At 44.5% G+C, this 17,268-nt stretch overlaps 2 protein-coding genes across 2 annotated transcripts; one reads left to right on the forward strand and one right to left on the reverse strand.

Moving 5' to 3' along the window:
- The first annotated feature begins 2,920 nt into the window (after nt 1-2,920).
- pcolcea (procollagen C-endopeptidase enhancer a) lies at nt 2,921-10,601 on the forward strand. The gene is made up of 9 exons (XM_008289605.1): nt 2,921-3,075; nt 5,894-6,002; nt 6,096-6,354; nt 8,824-8,948; nt 9,030-9,166; nt 9,249-9,601; nt 9,856-9,933; nt 10,009-10,179; nt 10,261-10,601. The coding sequence occupies exons 1-9, from the start codon at nt 2,987-2,989 to the stop codon at nt 10,389-10,391; spliced, it is 1,452 nt and encodes a 483-aa protein (XP_008287827.1). The 5' UTR covers nt 2,921-2,986; the 3' UTR covers nt 10,392-10,601.
- A 2,208-nt stretch (nt 10,602-12,809) lies between these two features.
- Nucleotides 12,810-15,605, reverse strand: tmem88a (transmembrane protein 88 a). Its single transcript, XM_008289608.1, has 3 exons — nt 15,177-15,605; nt 13,777-14,103; nt 12,810-13,330 (listed from the first exon to the last, which is right to left on the reverse strand). The coding sequence occupies exons 2-3, from the start codon at nt 14,083-14,085 to the stop codon at nt 13,043-13,045; spliced, it is 597 nt and encodes a 198-aa protein (XP_008287830.1). The 5' UTR covers nt 14,086-14,103; nt 15,177-15,605; the 3' UTR covers nt 12,810-13,042.
- Nucleotides 15,606-17,268: the final 1,663 nt, after the last annotated feature.

Here is a 17,268-nt window from a genome sequence, read left to right on the forward strand (position 1 = left end):
CCCGTCCATCGCCGCTTGCGGCTTTAATTTGTATTTGTGCTAATGAGTCTAAAAAAGTAGGTCAGCTGCTATTAGTTGTGTTCGTCTAACCTATAAGTAACAGAGGGTACAAAATAAAACACCATCGTAGGGAATTTAGTCAAACCAGCTTCTCTTCTCTAGTCCACTTAATGTAAACATCAGAGTTTTCCAGCTAATTGAGTTTAAAATATCACATTTTTTTATGTTCAGATCACTGTACCGCATAAAAACACAAGCCGAGAGTTCACTCAACTCATAAGTTTATAAGAAACTCAGCTCGTATGTAGATAGACTTCCCGTGATGCTGACCCGTTGTTAGAGAGTTCAAACTCCCCAAAGACTCCTGTTTTTTTTTTTTTGCAGTTTGGGAAACCAGACTTGCTGTCTTTAATAGTTAAACTAAGTTCAATCCTGTTGTTTCTTTTCATAACTGGTCAAAACAATTCCAACCATGACGAGCGTCTGGAGACCAAAATAGTTTATTTTGCTAAAACCAGAGTCTTAAACAACTGAAGCTACGAAGTTCTTAAAGTTAAATGACAAAGAAAGCAACTAAGTCTGCAAAAATCTTAACTTGTTTTCTCAAGTTTAGATGATTCAGCTCTGGTTTTAAAGGCAGCAGGAGAGCTTGTGTTTAAGCTGAATGACCTCATAATGATCTACAGTGCATATAGAGCATACAGTAAATGAAAGTGGAGAAATGCATATTCATAGGAGCACCTGGAGCAGACTTTCCTTTACTCCACTCACAGTTTTCCAGTGAACAAACTCGTGCATGCCTTGGGAAGATTTCAGAAATTTCCACAGTTGCTTTTCAATTTTAAAAAAATACCCAGCATATTTGCTTGAAAGAAAAAGAGGTTCTTTATTACTGTATTCGCTGTGGAAGCGCTTTGCTTTTTGGAGCCGTGATATTGTCATTACTCTGCCTTGGCCCTGCTGCTGAGTGATGATGTGTCTCCGGAGCAGCTGCCATGAACAGTGAAGGGAGGCTCCCAGCATGAGGTGTGACACCTTCAGGCTCCTAATTGTGAGATCTGACTGCAGTGTGACGTCCTGCTAACGCCAGATTAGGTGCCGTGAGGCCTTTTTGTTTTGGCACGATCTATCATCTCTGCCTCCATTCACTTCCCTCTTTAGCTACGAGACAAGCAGGATGCCATCATTTCCAGTCAGACCTTCACCTCTGTGCATGTGTTTCTGTTTATTGTTGGGATCACATGAAATCTGGCCTACTGCGCTGCACCGTGTAATTGGAAGTCTGATCTTTTTTTAAACTGCGGACGGTTAAATTTAAGAGGAGCCACAATTACAGAGAGCAGCTGGATGGCCGATTGTTCTGGAGTCATCAGCTTGGATCCGTCACCTTCTCGGATAGATTCGCACAACTGCACATTCTGCTTTTCTGCACCACAGCGTCACGTTCGGTCGTGTTTTTTATAAGTCAAAGAGAGGTTAGCTCGTGTAGAGGGGCTGTAGGAACATGACCCGGCTCCAGGGCGCATTCACAAACAGCTTCTCACTTTGTTAGAATGTCTTTCTGTCAGATCGTTTTAGGTTTGTTTTGCCAGTTTTTTTTTTTTTTCTGATTTAACCAACCCCTCCTCTCCTCCCTTCACAACAGTCATCTACTCCCCCGCTGTTATTCCCTTTGACTGTCCGAAAGGAATGCGGGTCCAGCTCGAAGGGTTCGTCGGAGGAGTTATAGCAGAAACCTACACTCTTGGCTTGGATTACTGCTGAGTGTAAAGGTCACTGTTACTCCTACACATAATGGTAGTGGCTACGACGCCAGCCAACCAACCAACCTCCCCCCAGCAGACTCCCTACGCGTCACCGCATTCCTGTTCCTGCTGATTCTCATCAAGACTTTGGGTTAAATGCAACACAGTGGGACCAGGGAATGCTCGTTTCTGCAGCTCCTCGTGAGCCCCCAAACTGTGTTAAATCCTTATGTGTGGCACCAGAACTATTTCAAGAACCTGGAAAGCGCCGAAGAAAATAAAAAACAACAAACATGTGCAGCGTGCAACACGATCTCTCCGAGGAGTCTGCGTCGACGGGCCGTCCGTCCTGCTCGTTCCAGCTTTTTGATGAAGGTGTTCCACCTCTGCAGTCTGTGAAAGTGGCAGACTTTAGAGCGTTACTGAAACAGCATCCCCTCCACAGGCCTCAGTAATGTAGTCCAGAGGGTTGGCTCATCACCAAATCTTAACAGAGAAAGAATACTCCCCCCCTCTGGAGTGTTATTCTTGCCGTGGCGGATTGCGGGGGCAAACAGACACTCTCGGACTTGGGATGTTGTGGAGCCCAAGGAGCTCCTGGGGTTTAGGAAAGAGGTCTATTAAAGATCCTCTCTTTGCATGTGTGTGCTTCTGCTTTGTTTGGATGATTAGCGTTAATGATTTTACTTAAAGAAAAAAACACTTGGTTTGGCTAATTAGAGGTCTTGCTGTGGAATGTAAAGATTTTTGACCCTTCTTGTTCAGGGCCTCGGGCTCTGCCTCCACCTGTGAACCCTGTTTAATGATTAACCAGAAGCAGCCATTAATAAACTTCACGTCAGTTGTAACCGCGTGAAGAGACATCTGCTGTAAAAAGATCTGTCAGCTGTAAACATCTGATCCGTTCCTAGATGTCCCCTCTGTTATACTGAAGCCCGGATGATTCTGGAGTTTTCTAGAGGAAACATCTGGCTCTAATTAAAGCCCTTCTCCTCCCGCCCTCCCCGGCTCACGTCATCCCCCCCTCGCGGCTCTTTCTCACCACTGTTGTCCTTTCAACATCTCGGTCCGTCTCTCCATCCATGCTGGAACCCCCCCACGCTCTCTGATTCCTTCCTACCCATCCGCTCTCTCCGCCCATCCCCAGCTAGCAGCCTCCTCCTCCTCCTGCTGTCTTTCACCTCTTGCCTCCTGCTACCATCTCTGCAACAGTCTGCATTGCTTTCTGCTCACGCTGCATCATGATGCATGTGGGCTGCGTCTGGGGTCTCGCCTTGTTCCTGTGCCTGGCTTTGGGATGGACGAAGGCTCAGCAGACGAATTACACCAGGTGAGGGCAAAGTTGATGAACCGTAGTCACCATTTATGAGACTTTTAAAGTAAACATACAATTTGGTTTAACAAAGGGTTAACACCAAGGGTTACTTGAGTTCACAAGTTCCTGCAGCTTCAGGATGAGGAAGCAGCCTTCACTGTTTGATTCAGATTTTTTCCTGCCTCTGTCAGTGCATACTTTCCAGTCCACTGTTTGATCGGGCACAGAGCTGTCCTGTTGGTTTCTGGCTCATGATGTGAGGCGTGCTGAGTCTGCAGTGGCTGAGCTGCCACAGATGTTAATGCTTTCAGCTCTGCCTGTGGGGTCGAATTAGAGGAACTTGGCTCTGGCTCTGGACATTTTGGCTTTAATCAGCAGCTGTCTGACTTTGCTGGGGTTCTGCTGTCTGAGCTCTGTAAACTCTTTTTTTTCCTTTGGGAGTTCAGATTGTTGTTTTTCTCCTTCTAACAACTTGTTTACTTGCTCGAAATTGAGGATGAAGACACAGATGCGCTGTAATTGTAGAAAAATGCAATGAAAAGTCCGAACTGGACCGTTTTTTGCAGGTGAGCCAAAGACTGACCACAGCACTAAGAGACCGTAAAACGCCTTAGTGACTTCGAAATAACTGACACGTTTTTATGGCTCGCGAGTTTACAAATGGCTCTTATGTACTGCTGCTGGCAACAGGCGAAAATAGGAAACTTTCCCGTCTGTAAAAATCAGCTCTGTCATCCAGCGAGTTCTGTGAGTGTCTGGAAAGCAGCGGGATTTATTACACGACGTGACACGATAACTATGAGGTCTGAACGCTCTGCCAGCTGCAAAATGGGCTCTATTTCAGTCAAAAAGTTTTTAAAAAGCCACAGCCCTGCTTTTGTTCATTCTGCTTTATTTTTACGACTCCTAAACAGTAGTTCCCAAACATTTGTGAACCCTGCATCCATTCACAAGACGGATCCTTAATGACGTCCTCGTTACTGTGACAGTCACCAGCTGCATCAGTTCATATTTAGTTCTTGTATTGATTTATGTTATTCAGATGTTTATTAATAGTTGCAACTATAGCTAAAGTAAATATAGCTTCAGTTTTAATGTGGTTAAACATTAATAACATGTACAGTGGTTAAAGAAATGGCCACGCGTGCCCATCCCAAAGGAAACCACAGCCTGGAATGGATTCAGATTAAAACAGACGGGTGACACTGATTAAATCTCTACAGGCCACTAACTAACTAATATCATCAAAGTCTTCGTAATGTATTGTGAAAGCTTATCTTTAAAAGGTGTAACCGCTCCATCTCTCCAAATACACAAATATGTAAAATAATTTGAGGAATTATGACAACTCAGGTACGAAGTCACTTTAAAATCTTATTTCATCTTTCATTTTCATACGAATTTGTTTAAATGTCTTCTTTAAAAACTCTATTTATGTCTTAATAAATTTTGTCACCATTTAGCCAATCACATCCCTCCTGCCTCTCTTCAGTTAGCAAGCTCAAATTAGCCAGTTAGCTTCTGTTAGCCACAACAAACACTAACACTAACTAGCTAATTAGCTTGGCTGGCTACATTAGGCCACAATATATTTTTTATGCAGATTTTGAAGAAGGCCATCCCATGAAAAAGTTTTAAAATGTAAAAAAAAAAAATTAAGCAAAAGAAGTTTTCAAATTCACTTGAATTACGTTTTGACTTTTTTTTTTAAAAAGGAGTTGCAAGATGACAAATAAACATTTAACTCATGACTGCTGTTTTCATGTCTTTCATTGTCTTTGCCTCTGGAGAGCATGAAATACGGCCAACATCAGCTGATGTGAACACAATATACTCAAATTTAGTTGTTTTGTTCTGTTTTCTTGAGGTGTTTTTCGCCGTTAGCATACAACTGGTTATGATTAAGCTTTATTCTACTGTGTTTATTCCAGTCATGTGTAGTCTATACTGCCACCTTCTGACAACATTACACAGCCCAGTTTATTCACTCTAAAACAGTTAATGGAAACAAGCCCAATTAATATGTTCCTAACTTTTTTGTGACGTTTCAAAAGTTCACTTCAACTTCCTGTATGGAAACAGGGTAGCTAACTCTGCTAGCTCCTGTTAGCTTTAGCGACAAAAGAGAAACAATGTCTGTCTTTTTGATCTTCACATAAAGTTGCTTCATTGTCTAAGGAACATCTGTAGAATCAAACCACAGCTACGCTAACATTAGCTTTAATTAGCCAAGTTCAAACTGGGCCTCGCTTTAAAGTCCAGCTTCTATAAAACTCTGCTGTCGTGAAAATAGGAGTGCTTTGAAAAAGGGGGTTTGAAATTATATATTGACAGCTGTTTTTAAAATGTGATATTTAGTCTAATCAGTTTTTATCAAATCCCTTATGAGGCAATATTAAAGCATGGCTGAGAGTTTAAAATAATTTGTTGTAATAAATCATCTTTATCTAATTATGTTCCTGTTACAAAGCTTTAGCGGCGACTCTGACTTGGTTGGTTTGATTATTGTTCTTTTCTTTTCCAATCCTTTGGTCTTAAGTGATTTAGCTGCAGACTTTAATTAGGAAAATAAAACGCATGAATTAACATGGCAGCATCTGCACACTATAAAGGCTCAGAACTTGCGGTTTAACCATCAGATAATGAAATTATTCCCTGTTCAGCCAGTTCATTTCTCCCAGTGAATTATCTGATACCTCCAAGAGCAGCTCGTGTTTACAGGCGGCCGCCCAAAGGAAGTCAGTCAAGGTTGTTGCATCTGTGGGACTTGAGAGAGTCTCAGCGGGCTTGTATTATTCTAAATCTATTGTTTCACTGACCTCCTTCGTCGCAGGCCTGTGTTCTACTGTGGGGGTGACCTGGTGGCGGAGTCGGGCTTCGTCGGCAGCGAGGGCTTCCCGAGCTTCTACAAACCCAACAGTAAATGCACCTGGCGCATCACAGTGAGTCACTCGGCCTGCAGCAGGTCTAAATCCAGACTCCCTCCTGGCTCGGTCCACCAGTGTTTGACTCATAAATGATTTTTTTTTGTTTAGGTCCCAGAGGGAAACGTGGTCACGCTCTCCTTCCGCATTTTTGACCTGGAGGCTGACTCACAGTGCCGCTACGACTATCTGGATGTTTACAACGGCCATTCCAACTTGGTGCAGAAACTGGGTCGCTTTTGTGGAACTTTCCGGCCCGGCGCTCTGATTTCTACCACAAACACCATGATGCTGGAGATGGTGACGGACGGAGAGACGCAGAGCAGAGGATTTGTGGCCTATTTCAGCGGAACCAAACCCTATGTAGATGGTACGTGGTCACATTTCAGAGCCGTGATCGAGTTGCTTTAATAACACACCAAACCACAGAGTATAAACCAGGGCCTGAATGCAAATACTTCTGACTTCTTTGAGCTCTGCAGACTACAGGAACATTACAGTCTTTGCTTTTGTACAACAAATATGTGTTTAAAAGGGATTACACTTATTAGCTAATGGCTTTATTAATGGTTAAATACTTTCCCAAAATACTGTTTTTTGCTGTTAATGGCTAAAGTTTTACATTATTGAGTTTTAAGTCATGATTGAAAACAACTTTTGCATTGCCAGGTTGTGAAAAATCAATTTTATTAGTTGGACAAAGACTACAGAGGCTTTGATATTGAACATTATTAATTATAACTTATTTATTAAAGGATTAGCAACAGTTATAACTCCATTATTATCAAATGGGAACTATAAACTAATGGCAACCCAGAACAAGGTCTTATAATAGCTTATAAATAGAATTATAATAACCTATTAATAAGTAGTAAAATGTTTATTAACTGTTCATGAAGGTTTTAGAATGATGCCTTATCTGAAGGTGGTAAAGAGAATTTCAGGGTTGTGCAATACAGGAAAAAAAGGGACTTTCTCCATCTTCTAGTTCCCACATCTTTCACAGGGCAGTGAGTGGGATAGTGGAACCAACTGGCCAGGGCCCACAGCCGGGGAGGGCCCTCAGATTCTTGTTGTACTACCAGTCTCATGTGTAAATCATTATTGGTGACTGAACGGCGTCTTTGACTGATGACTGTATCTAAAACTCTCTATGAGCGCATCTTGGTGCTTGGTTGGTATACACAACAAAAGTAGACAATGACGCTAGCTCACAGCTTAGCGTAGCCACACTTTGCATTTTTCTGGTTTCTCAGGTTACTGAGGTCACAGAGCGGTTACTAAAACATGACTCAAGCGAACATTTGCCTGATTCATCTGCAGCGGTTTAAACATCCAACATCAACAGGGACACGACTCACAAGACTGTGTGGAAATCTGAGTTTAAGTTTCATTTTATCATTAAACACAGTAACAGTGACTTTCTTATGTTGGGCCTGATCTAAACAACCATGAGAGAAATATCACTGATCTATTAGAGAGCAAGTCAAAAGTGGCGAAAAAGTCAATACTAATTACCATAATAACTCCAGATTCATCCATCCATCATCTATACACCACTTAATCCTCACTAGGGTCATGGGGGGCTGGAGTCTATCCCAGCTGACTCAGGGTGAAGGCAGGTTCACCTGGACAGGTAACCAGTCTATCACAGGGCTACACTTAGAGACAGACAACCAAGCACACTCACATCCACACCTACGGACAATTTAGAATCACCAATTAACCTCAGCATGTTTCTGGACTGTGGGAGGAAGCCGGAGAACCCGGAGAGAACCCACGCTGCACGGGGAGAACACGCAGGAACATCCCGGGTGTCCTCACCGGGATGCAAACCGGCGACCTTCTAGCTGCGAGGCAACAGTGCTAACCACTGAGCCACCTTGCAGCCCCCCAGATTCAGATTAAGTTAGTAAAATATCTGGAGCTCAAACAGAAAAGGTTCCAAACTCATATTTAGGAACAGACTCAGAACCTCCTCTGGGCTTCTTATTTTGACACAAGCTGTGTCTCTCTTTCAGCAGAACATTTTCATCCTGCCTGACTATGCAGATATAATTTACATCCATGCTGCCGCCCTCAAGCCACTTGATGCTGCGTATCACAGCCCTCTTAGATTTATTACAGGTGACACTTTCAGAACCCGTCATTGTGTCGTCTCTATGAGAGGCTACGGCGGCCATCGCTCACCACTTGGAGGAGCAGTTGTTGAATGATGCTTTACATAACGAATGCTTCTGTTTTTCTCAACGTGTCTGCTTTGTCCTTGGGGGAACGTTAAACGTCTTTATATTTACACTTGTGTGATAATTAGAACTTGTTGTCGTCGGTTTTTGAAGGGCTCCGTTGTGGATGAGTGCTTTAGGAAATCATCAAGTTATTCATAGTGGAAGATCTCCTAGAAATTAAGGTGCCAGCAATGAAGTGTGATCTCCAGTTTGAATCCAAGTGAGGATCTTTGTTCCATCTCTCTCCCTCCCAACATTTCCTGTCATCTCTCTACGGCCCGCTATAATACAAACAGAAATTGCTCCAAGATTATTAAAGAAAGGGAAAAAAGTAGTTATTTCTACATTCAAAAGAGGTGATGTAATAAATGAGAAGCCAGACAGGGGCCCAAAGTTTCATGCTACACCCCTGAGCTTGCACAATGTGGTTCCTTTTTGTGAAACCGTTTGATTCGGCCAACAGGAAAGATTAAGAATTCCAGCTCTGAAATCCTTATCTCCCAGATAAATATAACTTACGTAACAGTTTAGTTAAAGCAGAAAGCCTCTGCTGACAGTACGGTCGACTGCGGTCGTCCATCATCCTGATGGAGTGTGTTTGACTCGTCCAGACCAGCAGTTCTGTGGGGGGAAGATAACAAAAGCCCAGGGAGAGATCAAGACGCCCAACTGGCCCGACAAGAAGTATCCACCAGGCATCAGCTGCTCCTGGCTGATCACCGTGGAGCCCGATACGGTCGGTGGACGCTCATTCCCAGCACCATCATTCCAATCTTTTTACCCAAAGTGATCATTTAAAGTCATGTTTCTGTTCCAGATAATCCAGCTGAAGTTTGATAAGTTCGTCCTGGAGGCCGACACCTACTGTCGCTTTGACTACGTCGCGTTCTTCAACGGTGGAGAGAAAGATGATTCACGTCTGATCGGGAGATTCTGTGGCGATGAGGCCCCGCAGTGAGTCACACATAGTTTAAAGCCTTTAGTGCAACTTCACCACAACTATTGTTCATTATTATTTTCTCTTCCTCTCGTCCAGACCCATTATCACCACCGGCAACGTGCTCCTGGTCCAGTTTGTGTCCGACCTCAGCGTGACGTCTGACGGGTTCCTCGCCCACTACACCAGCGTCCCACGTGGCACTGATTTAACAAGAGTCGACTCCGGAGCCGGAACGAGGTCCATCCCCTCAAGACCTGCAGTCAGACCCGCGGCACCGAGACATCCCGCCACTGCGCAGCCGCCCGTCGCCACCCCCAAATACGTGCCACCTCCTGCCCCTGAACCCACAGTCAGAGCCAGACCGGTGAAACCCACGAGAGGCCGCGGGCAGGTCACCCCGAACCAGGACAGGAGGGTTCCCGTCACAAGGCCGAACGGAAAGAGGCCTGGTGGGTGAAGAGACGTGTGTCAGAAGATACCAGTAGAGCAGCGGTGTCCAGTCCTGCATGTTTTAGATGTTTCCCTCTTCCAACACACCTGATTCACATGATCAGGATGGTTATCAGGCTTCTGCAGAGCTTGAGGTGTGTTGGAAGAGGCAAACACCTAAAACATGGAGGATTGTGGCCCTCGAGGACCAGGATTGGACACCCCCGGCAATAGAGGGTCTAATGCACTCCTTCTGTGCTCTTTATTCTTTCAGTTCCTCAGAATCCGCTGTGTGCCAAAGCCTGTAAAAGAGATGGAACCATCAAGACCAGCTTCTGTGCCAGTGAATTCGGTGAGTTTCCTGCTGCTGGCACACAGACACATAAACACTCTGACAGATGTTCTGACTGAGTCCTCCTTTTTGCAGTGATAACCGGGAAGGTGACCTCTCTGGCCCCGGGGCCCAGAGGCACCCTCCACATCGGCGTCTCCCTCATTAAGGCCTACAAACAGGGTCGATTAACCATCGCGCAAGCCGGAGAAACCATGTCGGTGAGGCTGGTGTCACAGTGCAAGAAGTGTCCGTTGCTCCGCAGAGGTACGAAACTTTACAACTGAAGTTAGTTTTTCTTTTACTCAAAGCCCTGATTAATCTCTTCGTTGTTTTTCTTCCTGACAGGCGTCAACTACATCCTCATGGGTCAGGTGGATGAAGACGGGCGCGGCACCATGGAACCGGGTGCATTCACAGCTCCATACAAAGCCCCACACCACAAACTACTAATGAACATCAACAACCAACCCTGCTAACCTCACACATCTGTCCAGGCCGCGGAAATCAAATCCACATATCAAACACACAGACATTTGTTTTTAATGTGAACTATTAAAGCACTACGACACTAAAACATAACTCCAGTTTTATTCTAAAGGACTCCAGTCACATTGTTTTATCCAGACACCTGCCAAACCTTACGTTTGTAATTTATATATGAATAAAGGTTTTATATCTCTTTCAAATCGTCTCACTGCTGACTTATTGAACTTTTGTTTCACACTTTAGTGATAGAATGATGTCTCTGCCGCCACCTAGTGGACATAAGGGGTGATAGCACTCAGGCTAAAATACTCCAAATCTTAATCTTTTCCAAGACATCTGGTCTGGGTCTCGATTTAGAGAGATTACAGCAGAATGAGGACAGTGTTTGAGCAAAACGTCTACACAGCGGTATTAGACGTGTGTCATGACAGCGATGGTCTGGGATCAGATCTGAGCCAGAAGAAGAACAAGAATAAATGAGTGAATAGATTTTACGATGGAGCAAAGAGACAGAAAATCCAGTGACTGCTAACCGTTAATACTATGAAATTCAATGACTGAACAGTGACTGTGAATATCTAAAGACTAAGCACTAAGGAACAGCAGTCGTGTCCTGCTTTTGCCCGACTTAATGAAATATTCAATCTCATTAAGCATCACTTAAAGATCCATCCATCCATCATCTATACACCGCTTAATCCTCAGTAAGGTCACTGTTTTAATAATAATCGCAGTATTTTTACAAACCCGAAACTAAAGCTTGTTGTTTTGCTCCGTTCTGCATCAGAATGTGCATTTGATCTGAGTTCTGAGCATTTCTGAGGTCACAGGTCACAACAGAGCCCAGTGGAGGTCGATGAGGAGCTAAAATAACACCCTCCAACCCCCATCACAGCTCCACCACTCTGTTCTTTTTTCTTTTTTCCAAGAGCCAGTAGCACGAGGAACGATGTTAGTGTGTTCAATGAATAACCAAACTTAAACAGTCAAAAACCCACTGGTCAGAATGAAAACCGGTTTCTTTGCACAGTCTAAAAACATGCTGAGGTGATTTTAAATTGTCTGTAGGTGTGAATGTGAGTGTGCTTTGTCTCTCTGTGTTGCCCTGTGATAGACCTGCCTTCACCCTGAGTCGGCTGGGACAGACTCCAGCCCCCCATGAGCCTACAGAGGATAAAGTGGTGAATAGATAATAGATGGATGGATGAAAACTACTACAATTAGTCACTAAAATCTCTTTTAGTTCAGCACAGAGGTGGAACGTAACTAAGAAGATTCACTCTGGTTCTGCACAAACTCATTTAACATTTCTATTTTAATATACTGTAGGCGCTTTAATTCAAAATATTATAATCTTCATGTTGCGTTTATCTTACAGTTTTAATACAATATAAAATAATACAATAAAACATGTTGTGTCATATGACTACAGAGTGAGCTGCACAGTAGCAAGACTAGAATAGCTGTAATAGCTGTACCACATTAAAGTGAAGTTCACACATTAATGCATTCATATTTATAACATAGGACAGCGGTTCCCAACCACCGGGCCGCGGACCGGTACTGGGCCGTGTCTGGGCTGGAGTCTGCAGGGTGTTTTATTTTGAAAAACAACTAGCTCATCTTCCTATCACTTCCGTCTGTGCTTGTTTGTTTTCACGCCCAGTTTCTGAAACTTTTTAATAGAAAAAAAAGATATTAAATTTTGTTTTGTGTGCAATAACCGGTCCGTAGAACATTTTCTTGCTTAAAACCGATCCGTGGTGCAAAAAAGGTTGGAGACCGCTGACGTAGAAGATTAACGTCTGCAGTACTGTTGATACTGAAGTATATTTTAAAGCTAGTACTTTTGCTGTGGCTTACGGAAGCTGAGAGCGGTCACGGCCGCACATTTTTTTAAACGCCGTTTTCTCGAGATAACGAGATAATTATCCCGTTGACAGTTTCGGCTGTCACTTCAGCCTTCATCAGAAGTTGTCAGACCCACACACCTGGGATTCCATCCTGGACCGGGCACAAGCGGGCAAACACAAACACCAATTATCTCGTTTTCACGAGAAAACGATTCTTGTTATCTCAAGATAACGAGAAAATTCACTCGTTATCTCGAGAAAACGGCGAAGAAAGAACAGTAGCGGAAAACGACCGCTCTCGGCTTCCGTAGTGGCTTCTATTTGTAACAGAGTACTTCTGCCACAGTACTAAAAGAAGAGTAATGACACTGATGCAGGTCAGTGTGAGTGAAGAGAGGCTGACATAAACCAGGAAGCACATGTTACACAGTCATCAAAATGCTCTGTTTGCCTGTAGAGTATCGTGTTACCTGCCTCATGCATAAAGTATTTTGTTCACTAAATCTACTCTATTCTCCTTTAAACTCAAGTTCTATTTAATAAAAGTACAGCCCATCGCGTTCAGCTCGCAGCTTCCCGTCAAGCTCAGCAGGTTTAGCGTCACTTTATTGTAAAAAGGTATAAAATACATTCAGTACAATGGAACTGTGTACAAAAAGCAATACTGACTTACAAACAATCAATATAAATGATGACATATGATGGAATTTTACAATGGCTTCAGAAAAAAGAGATGCAAAGGAACAAATAAACAGAGCCAGGCTACACATTACTCCTGCCCTGCTCTCCTACACCCAGACGCTGCCCTTGCCCTCCCGCTCCACGCCTCCCTCCTGCCCACAGCAGCCCCCCGAGCTGCGGCCTCGGTGGCGCGAAGCCGGCAGGTTCTTGTAGACGGCCCGGCTGTAGGGGATGAAGCACAGGCCCAGCTGGAGGTGCCGGGCCAGGCGGCAGTAGGCGGCCAGAGCCAGGACCAGCAGAGGGGTGAGCAGCAGAAACCCCACCACCAGCAGGGCCACGCAGCCGCCGTCATCCAGCAGGTCCGAACAGTACAGGGAGGTTCCGTGGGGCTGCACCTGGAGGAGGAATGGCAAAAACATCACACACCTCTAGCTCTCCATCCTCCTCTCTGTCTGAGCTTCACAAGTCTAGGAAGCTGTGAGTAAGCAGAGTGTTCACACCAAAGAGCAACCTGGTGTAAAATCATTAATGGGTGGAGAACATGAGCAGGATTCTTCATGCTCAAGTCTCCCTATACGCTTAGTCAGCTGCAAAACATTAGCATTGAGCTCCAGTAAGACCAGTGAAAACAGTGTCAAATCTCTGCAACAACATTTTTCTTTCTCCTTGTGTAGTTTAATTGGCAGTGGCCCTTCAAAATAAAAGCCTGACTGACAGGTGAAGGTTACTAATTCGCTGTATATTAACCGCAGGATCAGTTTATTCTTGCTGACCTACGTTTAATCAAATTAAAAATTCTCTCACTTCTGCCAATCATGAATAAATGAATAAAAGGCCTTACTGTGGAGTGGCAGAGGAAGCCGAATATGATCATGGCCAGGGCCGGGGTGAGGATGGTGCCGAACACGAGGCTGGCCAGCGAGGCGTTGATCAGCGCGATGACCAGATTCTGTGCAGTGACCAGCACCGAGCAGGCCCAGCAGTCCAGGGAGCCCCTCAGCTCCAGAGGGGAGTCCGCCGCCTCGCTGCCGCCCACAGAGTAGGGAGGCGGCACCACGACCCCTGACCCCGCTCTGGACGGGGAGCGGGCCTCAGAGTGGGCCTGCTCGGACAGCGCCTTCTCCAGCGTCCCGCTCCGTGACAAGCTCATCTTCTCTGTGGTGTATTTCTGCAGGAAAACGACAACTCGATGTAACCAAACGATAATCTGAATTCATGTGACTCTGCTGCTAAAAGTTAAAAAGAATGAGCTCTAACTGAAAGTATTCATCAGAGCATTTTAAGTGTCTGCACTTGTGTCTGATATTGAAAATCAACCAAACAACTTTCCCCTTTTTTCCTGCCTGCCCTGATTCCTTCAGTTCATCCGCTAAAAACAAGGAACACTGTTAAGTAGCGGGCTCTGGAGTAATGTGGTGAAAGGTGTGGAAAGTCAACACAGATAATCGCACGGCTCTAAGTGCGAGGAAATGGGCTCCGCTGGCTCCACCTCCAGACTCCAGGACAACCACCACCCAGAACAATGAGGCAGGAGCAGCAGCTCTGAAAACCCCCCTCCTGCTAATCACTCAAGTGTCAGAACAATGTTGTGACTCTGATATGGAAACTCAAAATGTTGTGTGTGTGTGAGAGCTTTTATTCTGGTTTAAAATCAGTCCACTGTTGTTTCAGAAGCTCTGATTGCAGATAGTTTCCATGTGATAAATGAAAAGTGATTAAAAAAAACACATCCTTTCCCTCCTAACCCTCTTGGAACTTATTCAACTAAACTCTTTCCACCTCCTTCCATCAACCATCCACTTAGTTGTGATACAGAGACCTCTAAGGCAGGATTCATAAACATCACGGGAGTTCAGGCACTGAGCAAAGTCTCTGCCAGTATCAAAAAAAAGCCTAAAAATCATTACAAGACTTTGGGTTTTTGAGATTTTATTCTTCTCCAAGTTTATTGCCTCTTTTTTTTTTAGCTTCTACAAACGGCAATAAAACATTTCCTCCACTCAAAGAGGATTTTTATAAGCTACCCAACCATTAGGAAGCCAACAGAACTTCTTTCCCCCCTTTAATCGTGAGCGTCTGTCAGCAGATTCCACCTTCCATTCAATCTCCAACACTTGCCTTCCAGTGACATCATCAGCCTCTTTGTCTACAGAGCGAAACCGACTCTTCGGGTTTTAATTTAAGCAGCCTGAGCGTCTTTGTTGAGGTTTATTCAGAAGCCCGTCGGGCTGCGGTACTCACCGTGTGGTTAACCTGTGCCCTCCTGTGGTTCGACGGTGGCGGCAGATGAAGAGAATCTGAAGAATGTCCCCCTGATGTCCGTCTCCTCTGTGTGAAAATCCAGATCTTGAAGTTGGAATCCAAGTAAAGGCCAACCTTCTACTTGCTCGACTAAATCTTTTGTGTTTTCACCTGTTTCCAGACAAAAAAAAAAGCCACAATCTTGATATTCAGTTCTGAACGTCAGCCTCGTTACAGAGCAGGTCAGAAAAAAGCCGTGCCGACTTGTGGCAAATTGTGCTTTCCCACCGGCTTCAGCGCTTCCTTCCCTGACATTCTGTTTCCTCACTGTGACTCCAGTTTGAGATATGATTGAGTGTGTGAGTCTGTATCCTGTGCTGCCTCGAATGCGCAGAGAGGCAAGCTGGGCTGCGTTAAAGGCTGCTGTTAGTGTCTGGGCAGGGGAGCGGTGGAGGGGTTTCTGTGATAACCCCTGGAACCAGGGGGAGGGAGGAGGACTGTTTATTTGGATAGATTAGAGGAGTCAGGGTATGCTGCCCAACGCACAACACCCTACACCCTCTCTGAGCACTTTCTCCGCTCTGCTGTCAGATACTGATAAAGCGTGTTTCAAAACCCAAAACAACTGGGCTGATTTATATTAGCTTTTAAGAGCAAAAGAAAGAAAAAACACAAAGGAACCCACTGTGGGGCTTTCCAACGGGCTGTTACATAACACGTGTTACAACCACCATCACACTATAGACTGAGGCAGCGTTACAGCAACTACTCTGAAATAAAGAAAAGGTAAAAGCCAGAGCAGCTTCACATTTGCTTCAGAAGCAGGAACGACAGAGGTTTGGCCCTTGACCTTCTGATGAAAAACAGATCTCCGTTCTCAGAAAACACAAGGAAATGAGGATGGAGGAGAACTCTGACTAATTTGGTAGGGAAAAGAGGCTATCATGGGACTGATAAGAAGCCAGAGGGGCTCAGTTCAAAGGGTGAAATTGGCATTTTGATATGAACTCTCATTTCTCCGTCTCACTCTGGGCATCTTTGTTTATTTGTTTCTTCACAGGAGCAGATATATGAACTCCTTGGAGAGAATAAGAAGCATTTTAATAGTGGGAGAAATGATCAAAGAGACCATGGCATGTGGGTTTAAAAAAAAAGAAGAAAAGAAAAGAAAAAAAGAAAAAGATGTGGGAGTAATGAGTGGTTTTGCCATTAACAATGCCACAGTGTGAGCTGTTCGTATGTCAATGTCTGAGGGGGCTGGTAGAGGAAGAGCAGCCTTCCTGTCCTTGGAACCGGGATATCCGCTGCCGTGTCCACGCTCTGCGATGCGATGTCCCTGTGTCTCATGTCCTCTAACCCCGGAGACCTGACGGAGGAATAAACAACAGTCTGACCGCATGTGGCACCCTGACTACCGTTGGTATTCGCCGTTTAAAAATAGCTTAATGTGCGTCTACATCCGCTCTTAGTCTCTGTGATTGACAGAATATCAGCTGTGTGTGAGGAGTGAACGCCCCTCTTTGGTCCCTTCCATCAGGACTATTATGACTTTATTGTTCAGAGGACTTTAGACACTTTTGGATCACTTTGGGTTTTTTTTTAAGTAAATGGAGCAGCTGCAGTTTGTAGCTTTGACAAGATGGTATAAAGAACAGACTGGAGGGGAAAATAAAGGAGCCTCTCCTCCCTCAACACCAACTCTGACTGCAGCAAACTGGTCCAGTGGAGCCGCTCAGTGGCCGCCGGCTGCAGACCGACAGAAGGGCAGCCGGCACATGGAGACCTCAGGTATATGTCATGGTGGAGACTGGAGATAATAGAGTTTCTACTGGTAGAGATAGTCGATTCTGAAGATTGGTAGAGACTGTGATTGGTATTGCAAACCTTGCATACAGGAACAAAAACACAAAGAATGTGACTATAGAGCAAAATAAACATTTAAATCATTTCTTAAAACCCACTCTTATAGACTCACCTTCAGGTAAAGTTCTCTTTCATCACTCTCTGCCCTCTTATCCATTTTAAAATCTTTACTGCTTGTAGTCCCTCTTTCTAACCTCCTGAACTTAAATTATCTTTGATTTTCTCTTCA

The sequence above is a fragment of the Stegastes partitus genome, unplaced genomic scaffold (genome assembly GCF_000690725.1).
Source record: "Stegastes partitus isolate 25-593 unplaced genomic scaffold, Stegastes_partitus-1.0.2 Scaffold626, whole genome shotgun sequence".
Classification (NCBI taxonomy): Eukaryota; Metazoa; Chordata; class Actinopteri; family Pomacentridae; genus Stegastes; species Stegastes partitus.

Coding starts and splice junctions, on each gene's coding strand:
- pcolcea (XM_008289605.1), top strand. CDS start 2,987: ATGATGCATGTGGGCTGCGTCTGGGGTCTCGCCTTGTTCCTGTGCCTG. Junction 9,167..9,248: donor TGTGGCGATGAGGCCCCGCA/GTGAGTCACACA, acceptor CCTCTCGTCCAG/ACCCATTATCACCACCGGCA. Junction 9,602..9,855: donor GCCGAACGGAAAGAGGCCTG/GTGGGTGAAGAG, acceptor TTATTCTTTCAG/TTCCTCAGAATCCGCTGTGT.
- tmem88a (XM_008289608.1), bottom strand. CDS start 14,085: ATGAGCTTGTCACGGAGCGGGACGCTGGAGAAGGCGCTGTCCGAGCAG. Junction 13,331..13,776: donor GCTTCCTCTGCCACTCCACA/GTAAGGCCTTTT, acceptor TTCCTCCTCCAG/GTGCAGCCCCACGGAACCTC.